Source organism: Saccopteryx leptura, chromosome 6 (genome assembly GCF_036850995.1).
Source record: "Saccopteryx leptura isolate mSacLep1 chromosome 6, mSacLep1_pri_phased_curated, whole genome shotgun sequence".
NCBI lineage: Eukaryota > Metazoa > Chordata > Mammalia > Chiroptera > Emballonuridae > Saccopteryx > Saccopteryx leptura.
Genome location: NC_089508.1, coordinates 115,650,920 through 115,660,964, shown reverse-complemented (window position 1 = coordinate 115,660,964; position 10,045 = coordinate 115,650,920). Strand labels below are relative to the sequence as shown.

The 10,045-nt window shown below is 43.9% G+C and overlaps 1 protein-coding gene across 1 annotated transcript in view; it reads left to right on the top strand.

Moving 5' to 3' along the window:
* The first annotated feature begins 2,372 nt into the window (after positions 1–2,372).
* Positions 2,373–10,045, top strand: part of FANCM (FA complementation group M) — an 82,412-nt gene continuing 74,739 nt past the window's right edge. The window contains exons 1-3 of the mRNA XM_066341344.1: positions 2,373–2,985; positions 3,440–3,612; positions 8,744–8,821. Of these exons, the coding sequence (XP_066197441.1) occupies positions 2,469–2,985; positions 3,440–3,612; positions 8,744–8,821 (768 nt within the window). The 5' untranslated portion in view covers positions 2,373–2,468. The remainder of the gene's footprint in view (positions 2,986–3,439; positions 3,613–8,743; positions 8,822–10,045) is intronic.

The window sequence follows — 10,045 nt, the reverse complement described above, 5'->3', positions numbered from 1 at the left end:
TGAGAGACGGATATACAGGAAGGGAGAGAGATGAGAAGCACCAATTCTTTGTTGCTGCACCTTAGTTCATTGATTGCTTTCTCATATGTATCTTGACTGGGGGAGGGCTACAGCAGAGTGAGTGACCCCCTTGCTCAAGCCAGCGACCTTGGGCTTCAAGCTAGATGAGCCTGCGCTCAAATTGGCGACCTTGAGGTTTTGAACCTGGGTCCTCTGTGTCCCAGTCCGACACTCTATCCACTGCGCAACCGCCTGATCAGGACACACTCGTTTTTTACTGACTGGCTGCTATGCCTTAAAAGTCCATAACCTGTTTAAAGAAAACAATTCAGGTAGGTAATATCATCTATTCCTGACCTAAAAATTCCCACCCAAGTGACTCGGTCCTCGTCTATCAGAACAACCCATATCCATATCCGCCCATTTCCCTTTTGAGGCTCACATAAATGAAACTAAAACACAACCTGTCCCCTCTTCCCCCCCAAAATACAAACAGGAGAAACACTTTGTCTAAAAGCAAATTCAGGACTTGACCAAATAAAGCAATGTGATGAGGGTGACAATGTTTAAAACACCTCAAAATGTGGTATACTTTCTGTCAATATACAAGGAAACATACAGAGGTTACTTGAAGTGGCCAGGTCAGAATTGGAAAGTCTGAGGTAGAAAGTTATTGCTAGAGCCTGACCAGGAGGTGGCGAAGTGGATAGAGGTCTGGCTGGGACTCAGAGGACGCAGATTCGAAACTCCTAGGTCTCCAGGTTGAGGGCGGGCTCACCAGCTTGAGCACGGGGTCGCTGGCTTGACATGAGATCATTAGCTCTAATGTAGTATCCCCTCTCCTTCAAGGCACATAAGAGAAAGCAGTCAATGAACAAGTAAGGTGATGCAAGGAAGAATTGATGCATCTCATCTCTCTCCCTTCCCATCTGTCTCCCTTCTCCTTCCTCCCTCTCTGTCTCTGTCACATGAAAAAAAAAAAAAAAAAAAAAAAAAAAGGAAAGAAAGAAAGAAAGAAAGCTGTTGCTATAGTAGACATGCCATACCGACCATATTTATAAAGATGTAAAGGACAATGAGGATCAGGCCCAAACTATTTACTTCCCTTTCAACAATAAAAATATTAAACAAGCCCTAGCCAGTTGGCTCAGCGGTAGAGCGTCGGCCTGGCGTGCGGGGGACCCGGGTTCGATTCCCTGCCAGGGCACATAGGAGAAGTGCCCATTTGCTTCTCCACCCCCACCCTCCTTCCTCTCTCTCTCTCTCTCTCTTCCCCTCCCGCAGCCAAGGCTCCATTGGAGCAAAGATGGCCCGGCCGCTGGGGATGGCTCCTTGGCCTCTGCCCCGGGCGCTAGAGTGGCTCTGGTCGCGGCAGAGCGACGCCCGGAAGGGGCAGAGCATCGCCCCCTGGTGGGCAGAGCGTCGCCCCTGGTGGGCGTGCCGGGTGGATCCCGGTCGGGCGCATGCAGGAGTCTGACTGTCTCACCCCGTTTCCAGCTTCAGAAAAATACCAAAAAACCCCCACAAAAAAAAACCAATGGGCTGCCTCTTCCAATACTGCAAATAAAGAGACCTAGCATTTTGTTTTCTCAGATTGCATAGAAAAATGAGACACAATATTTAATTCAATCTGAACAATTTCGCTTTTCACCTCATATTCGATTTAAAAACACAATCAACAAAGTATAAGGCACACTGACCAGGCGGTGGCGCAGTGTATAGAGCGTAGGACTGGGATGTAGATAACCCACGTTCAAGACCCCCCGCGGTCGCCAACTTGAGCGGAGGGGCTCATCTGGTTTGAACAAAGCTCACCAGCTTGGACCCAAGGTCGCTGACTGGAGCAAGGGGTTATTCAGTCTGCTGAAGGCCCGTAGTCAAGGCACAAATGAGAAAGCAATCAATGAACAATTAAGTGCCACAATGAAAAACTGATGATTGATGCTTCTCATCTCTCTCCGTTCCTGTCTGTCCCTGTCTACCCCTCTCTCTGACTCTCCATCGCTGTAAAAAAAAAAAAAAAAAAGTATAAGGCACATTACATGATCAATAACATTACGTTCACAAAAATACGAGTATCCCCATTGTCCTGAGTATCTCAAGGTTACTTATTTTTATTATTTTAAGCCATGTCACTTTTCAGCGACTCCTGGACACCTAGTCGTTGGACCGGAACTCAAATTCAGAGTCCACACACACACAAAAATGAAAAGGGGACCAAATTTAGAGAAACTCCAAAACAATGCGCATGCGTCTCCGGGAGGGCTGCGAAGGTTTCCGGGAGCTAGCCAATCATATTCCCAATAGAAACTCAGAGGCGGCATTTTTAACAGTATGAACTGGCCTCAGCCCCTCCCTGTGGTCCCGCGGTGTTGTGCGCGGTGGAAACCGATGGAGGTTGAGAAGGTGGAGGTTCAGCTGCGGTAGCTGCTGGCGTCTGAGAGAATTCTTTGGTGGCTGTAGGCCCCATGAGCGGACGGCAAAGGACGCTTTTCCAGACATGGGGCTCCCGCGTCTCCGGCTCCGCTGGGGCTCTGGGTTGTAGCTCTGGAACCGAACGGCCTCAAAGCCCTGGCATCTCCAGGACGCGCTTTCCTGCTGCCGCAGAGGCTGCCGAGGCACCTTCGCAGTCGGACGATGATGTGTTGCTGGTTGCAGTGTACGAGGCTGAGCGGCAGCTGAGTGTAGAGAATGGCGGGTTCTGCACCTCAGCGGGCGCCCTGTGGATTTACCCGACCAATTGCCCAGTGCGGGACTACCAGGTGCACATCGCCCGGGCCGCTCTGTTCTGCAACACGCTCGTGTGTCTGCCCACTGGGTTGGGAAAGACCTTCATTGCCGCCGTGGTCATGTACAATTTCTACCGCTGGTTCCCGTCTGGCAAGGTGGTCTTCCTGGCCCCCACGAAACCTTTGGTGACGCAGCAGATCGAGGCTTGTTACCGGGTGATGGGTATCCCGCAGGCCCACATGGCCGAAATGACAGGTATTTTAGAATGGGCTAATTTGAGTTTAGGGGCTGGGTAGGACAAAGTATAAGTTCTGGTGGAACTTGAACTAAAGGAATTCCTGACCCATGTGGAATAGTTCCCAGATCATGTATTTATCTTGCATCTTCTCCCTTAAAACATCATTTCTGGGCATACATCGTTTTGTTGCGCTTACCTTGGTGCTTCACAGATGTTGCAGTTTTCACAAATGGAAGGCAAGAGCAGCCTCCACCCGCTGAAAGATTACCACTCACTTTATCGCAGCGGTCTGGAACCCAAACCGCCATGTCTCCGAGGTGTGTGCCTGTACTGGTAGCAAGTCCAGCTCTAATGAATAGGATTGCTTTATTCAGTCTTCAGAGAGTCCCCGTAGCTTGTCAGAGCAGTTTTGAGCATTATTAACGGAGTATATTTATCCCATCGGTTACCCAATGTCACTTTTATTTACAGGATCTACTCAAGCTTTCACTAGGAAGGAAGTATGGCGCAGTAAGAGGGTTCTTTTTCTTACACCTCAAGTCATGGTAAATGATCTTTCTAGAGGAGCTTGTCCCGCTGCTGAAATAAAGTGTCTAGTTATTGATGAAGCTCATAAAGCTCTTGGGAACTATGCTTATTGCCAGGTAATATTTTGTTTAAAAGTATTTTTTTTTTTGGTGTAAACATTGTTAGAGAGTATTTGGGGGAATAATTATTAATGGTGGAAGTTATTGATAGCAAAGTTATCATGAGAAACTTAATTTATTATCTCAGAACAGATACTGATAGGAAATACTTTTTTTTTCCCTGAAGCTGGAAACAGGTTGAGACAGTCAGACAGACTCTCGCATGCGCCCGACCGGGATCCACCTGGCACGCCCACCAGGGGCCAAGAGGCTCTGCCCACCAGGGGGCGATGCTCTGCCCCTGCTGGGCGTCGCTCTGCCGCGACCAGAGCCACTCTAGCGCCTGGGGCAGAGGCCAAGGAGCCATCCCCAGCGCCCGGACCATCTTTGCTCCAATAGAGCCTTGGCTGCGGGAGGGGAAGAGAGAGACAGAGAGGAAGGGGGGGGGGTGTGGAGAAGCAAATGGGCGCTTCTCCTATGTGCCCTGGCAGGGAATCGAACCCGGGTCCCCCGCACGCCAGGCCGACACTCTACCACTGAGTCAACCGGCCAGGGCCAGGAAATACTTTTCTTTATCTGTTCCAATCAGTGTCTCTATTGGTTTTTTTTAAAAAAATAGTATCTTTATTTATTTATTTAACTTATTATTTTTTTTTACAGAGACAGAGAGAGGGATAGATTTGGACAGACAGACAGGAAGGGAGAGAGATGAAAAGCATCAATCATCAGTTTTTCATTGCGACACCTTAGTTGTTCATTGATTGCTTTCTCATATGTGCTCTGACTGGGGGGCTACAGCAGACCGAGTATCCCCTTGCTTGAGCCAGCAACCTTGGGTCCAAGCTGGTGAGCTTTGCTGAAACCAGATGAGCCCGCGCTCAAGCTGGCGACCTCGGTGTCTCAAACCTGGGTCCTTCCGCATCCTAATCTGTCGCTCTATCCACTGCGCCACCGGCTGGTCATGCTCTATTGTTTTGTTTTTTTTTTAAATTTTATTTATTTATTTATTTTTTACAGAGACAGAGAGTGAGTCAGAGAGAGGGATAGACAGGGACAGACAGACAGGAATGGAGAGAGATGAGAAGCATCAATCATTAGTTTTTCATTGTGCGTTTCAACACCTTAGTTGTTCATTGATTGCTTTCACAAATGTGCCTTGACCGCGGGCCTTCAGCAGACCGAGTAACCCCTTGCTGGAGCCAGCGACCTTGGGTCTAAGCTGGTGGGCTTTTGCTCAAACCAGATGAGCCCGTGCTCAAGCTGGCGACCTCGGGGTCTCGAACCTGGGTCCTCTGCATCCCAGTTCGATGCTCTATTCACTGCGCCACTGCCTGGTCAGGCTCTATTGGTTTTTAATGCTTATCAAGGCCAGTAGGGTCGAATGTATAATAGATGATGTGAGCCTAGTCTTTATTGAGGCAGCAATTCATAGCAGGGTATGGGTGGAGTTTTGGAACTAAGATAAATCAGAAATTAGTGGCTCATATCCACTAGGTAAGATAATACTTGACTGTTAAGGTTGTTTTAAGGATGAAATGACATAATGTATGTAACATTTTTAACACAGTGCATTCCAATTAAGTACTATCGGCATATAAAGTATATAGGTGAACAAGTGGGCAGTGGCTGGTTTGGTATACTTGAGGCTATGAAGGCACTTGTATTTTATGCTTAGTAATTTTTTTTAAATTCATATTTTTTTTTTTTTTAGAGAGGAGAGAGAGACAGAGAGAGAGAGAGAGAGGAGAGACAGAGAGAAAGAAGGGGGGAGGAGCTGGAAGCATCAACTCCATATGTGCCTTGACCAAGCAAGCCCAGGGTTTCGAACCGGCGACCTCAGCATTTCTAGGTCGATGCTTTATCCACTGCGCCACCACAGGTCAGGCTATGCTTAGCAATTTGAATGTTCTTTGTGGGCCATAGGGAATGTAGGCGGTGGGGACTCATTAAAAATGTTTAGTTGGGAGATACTTAAGGTTTAAAAGAGAGTAGAGGAGACAAGGCTAAAGGCAGGATAGGGTGTGAAGTGAGGGGTAGGAAGAATTTAGGATGACCTGGAAGATTATGAGGATACTGGTGTTACTAATCAAGATGAAGAGTTCCGGAAGCAGAGGTTTGGGCTATTATGGAGTGATAGTGCAGTTTATTATTTTTATTTTTTTGTTGATCCGAGAGAGTGTGAGAGAGGAAAGGAGACAAAGGCATAGAGAGAAGCCTCAACTTCTTTTTGCACTTAGTTCCATTTAGTTGTGCGCTCACTGATTGCCTCTCCTATGTGCCCTGAGACTGGATGGAACCTGCGACTTCTGTGCCCTGGTCATTGCTTTTATTCCATTGACCCACCTGGCCAGGGTGATAGTGCAGTTTTAGATTGTTGAATTTGAGGTGTCTATGAGGAATTTAATTGTAGGTATGCAGTAGGCAGTGGGTGTTAGAAGTGCTGATCTCACTGGAGAGTTCTAAACTGGAGAGAAGAGATTAGGAAATTATCAGCATATAGGTGGTAGATAGTAAAACGTGATACTTGGGAGAGAGTATCACATAAAGATAGAAGGGAATGTTGATTTCATTTATGGCAGAGAGATGAATTTCACTCAGTTTGTGAAAGTAGTTTTTTGGGGGAGTTTTAAATTATTATTATATCTGTGTGTTATCTTCTGGAGAACCGTCATCTTTTTTATAGTTGATCTTAGCCAGGAAACGGATATATTTTTCTATTTATTTGTCTTTTTCCATGTTAAATTAATACCGAAATGTGGTAAGGTTTCAACTTGATAGGGGCATTTACAAATTCTTTTTCTAACTATGGAGTTCATTTTGTAGATTTAGCTTTTATATTTAGCAACTTGAACTCATTCCTTTTCAAAAAATTTCTAGGCATGGACGATTTCTTTTTTAAACTACAAGGTTTAGACTTTTATTGAGTACAGTGAGGCATACATTTACTTCATTAATACCCAACAAATCTGGGAGTTTTTGCTTTGTTGAATATTCCAGCTACAGGTACCAACAGGCACGTTAGCTCAATGAAGAATGTAGCTTACAGAACATAATACCATTTCCTCTTCTGCAAAATGCCTGAGAATCTCTCCTAAAAAAAGTAATGTGCCCTGGCCGGCTGGCTCAGTGGTAGAGCGTCGGTCTAGCGTGCAGGAGTCCCGGGTTCGATTCCTGGCCAGGGCACAAGGGAGAAGTGCCCGCCTGCTTCTCCACTCCTCCCCCTCTCCTTTCTCTCTGTCTCTCTCTTCCCCTTCCACAGCCAAGGCTCCACTGGAGCAAAGATGGCCCGGGCGCTGAGGATGGCTCCATGGCCTCTGCCTCAGGTGCTAGAATGGCTCTGGTTGCAACAGAGCAATGCCCCAGATGGGCAGAGCATCGCCCCCTGGTGGGCATGCTGGGTGGATCCCAGTCGGGAGCATGCGGGAGTCTGTCTGACTTCCTCCCTGTTTCCAACTTCAGAAAACTACAAAAAAAAAAAAAAGTCATATATTAGGACATTTTGTCTTATATCAGTTTTTAATTAGAACAATTCTATTTAAGTCTCCATTAAGTATAATGTAACTTTAAATACATTCTGTATCATGTTAAAAATAAAAACCCTCCAGAATTAATATTTCTTAACTATTAATCAAGATTCAGTGTGTGTCTCATTGAATTCATCCTTCACATGGGTTGAAATTAGAGCAGCTTTTAGATAACCTGAGTTTACTGTTTCCGTACCTGATGTGGGACTGTGTAATTCTAAGACCTATTCCTGCAACTCAGTTTACTGAGGGATCCTTTTTTCTTGTATCAGGGTCTCATGTGAAGGGCCATATGGGAGTTTGGCAAATTAATCAGTATTAATTATACCAGAAGTAGTGTTGGACTTAAACTGCAGAGCTTATAATGAAGCTTTGGTGGCACTGAGAAAATGTTTCAGGATTTAAGAGGAAAGTTAGAGTTTTAAAATTACCCTAAATTAGCCATACTCTTTTATGAATCAATTTAATTTAAAAATTGTGAGCCTTCCATATACAGTCTAACTTCTTTAAAATTCAAAAACAGCCTGACCAGGCGGTGGCACAGTGGATAGAGCGTCGGACTGGGATGCAGAGAACCCAAGTTCGAGACTCTGGGGTCGCCAGCTTGAGCGTGGGCTCATCTGGTTTAAGCAAAAGCTCACCAGCTTGGACCCAAGGTTGCTGGCTCGAGCAAGGGGTTATTGGGTCTGCTGTAGCCCCAAGGTCAAGGCACATATGAGAAAGCAATCAATGAACAACTAAGGTGTTGCAATGAAAAACCAATGATTGATGCTTCTCACCTCTCTGTGTTCCTGTCTGTCTGTCCCTGTCTATCCCTCTCTCTGAATCTCTCTCTCTTTCTCTCTGTCCCTGTAAAAAAAAAAAAAGAAATTTAAAAACAATATTTTTCATTTCAAATGTAATTTTATATTGGCATTTAATTTTTTCCTTTTTTATTAGCGAGAGAGAGAAAGAGAGGAACAGATAGGGACAGACAGACAGACAGGAAGGGAGAGAAATGAAAAACATCAATTCTTTGTTGTGGCACCTTAGTTGTTTATTGTTTTCTCATATGTGCCTTAACGGGGACTTTGGTGGGGGGTGGCCTGCAGCCGAGCCAGTGACCCCTTGCTCAAGCCAGTGACCTTTGGCTCAAGCCAGCAACCATGCTCAAGCCAGTTACCACATGCTCAAGCTGGTGAGCCCGCGCTCAAGCCAATGATCTCAGGGTTTTGAACCTGGGTCCTCTGCATCCCAAGTTGACACTCTATTCACAGCGCCACTGCCTGGTCAGGCAATTTTTTTATATTTTTATGTTATGATTTAATCTAGTAAGTATACATATGGATATAGCCATAAGTCTAGACTGTGGCTCAAGCAATGGAGAGTGGATTCTCTTCTTCCATTGTCCACTGTATTAGGCCTTAATATCATAGCCTTATATATAGAAGAAACCTTAAATTGTTTATGACTGGTGTAGAATATACACCTAAATCAGGTACTACTCTTTAAATGAAATGACTAATGATAGTTCCATCCATCAGTATTCTGAATAAAGGAATATGATAATGTATAATGGTTTAACAAAATTATTGTTATTTTTGTACTGGATTGATGAAATTAAAGAACTTCTTTTTTCTTTTAAGGTTATAAGAGAACTAGTCAAATATACAACTCACTTTAGAATCTTGGCTCTTAGTGCCACACCAGGTAGTGATGTAAAGGTAAGTAAAATGTCTTTCCATTTATTAACATTTATGAAAATAAGATCTTTTGTTTTTGGCCAGATCAGTTTTCTATTCTAGTTTTTAGTTTGACATTAGGACTACAACATTTCCTATAACATGCCTGTCTTTTCTTCTGCATTTGCAGGCGTTTTCCTACATTAGTAGTTTTCAGACTTCAGTGTGCATAAGAATCACCTAAAGCTGTTTGTTAAGTTCTTATTGTTTTTAGTGTTTTTAAAAACTGAGTTGAGAGAAAGAGAGAAGAAACATCGTTCTGTTTCTGTGTGTGCCTGACTGAGGATCAAACCAGCAACCTTAGCATGTTGGGATGATGCTCTAACCAACTGAGCTATCCAGCCAGGGCTGTTTGCAGTCTTTTTAAAGTTTTATTTTGAAATAACTTTAGACTTACAGAATATTTGAAAAAATTGAAGTCTCTAAATCCTTAGCTCAGCTTCACTTAATGTTCACATATTATATATATAGAACATGTCAAGATGATCAAAACCAGGAAATTAACATTGGTACAGTACTAGTTACTAATCTGAATATCTTATTTGAATTTTACCAGTTTTTTCACCAATGTCCTTTTCTGTCCCAGCGTCCTGTTCAGGATCCCACATTGCATTTAGTTGTCATGTCTCCTTTGGCCCTTATATCTGTGACAGTTCCTCAGTCCTTTTTTTTTTTTTTTCTTCTGTGATCTTTTCTTATTTTCTGCATTGCTTTTAAAGAGTGGGCACCAGTTATTTTGTAGAATATACATCAATTTCGGTTTGGCTGATACTTTCTCATGATTGGAGTGAGGTTATACATTTTTGGCAGTGATACTTCAGAAGAGATATCCTTCTCAGTGCATTTTATCAGAGAATACTTCCTGTTGATTTGTCTTATTGTTGGTGGTGTTGATTCTGATTTGGTTAAGATGATGACTTGCCAGTTTCTCCATTGTAAAATTATAGTCATCCCTTGGTGTCCTCAGAGGATTGGTTCCAGGACCCCAAAATTCACAGATGCTCAAGTACTTACATAAAATGTCATAGTAATTGCATGTAACCTACACACATTCTCCTGTATACTTTATTTCATCTCTGGATTACTTATAATAGCTAATACAATATAAATGCTATGTAAACAGTTGTTTCACTGCACAGTTTAGGGAGTAATGACAAGAAGAAAAAGTCTGTACATGTTTAGTACTGGTGCAGTCATCTTTATTTA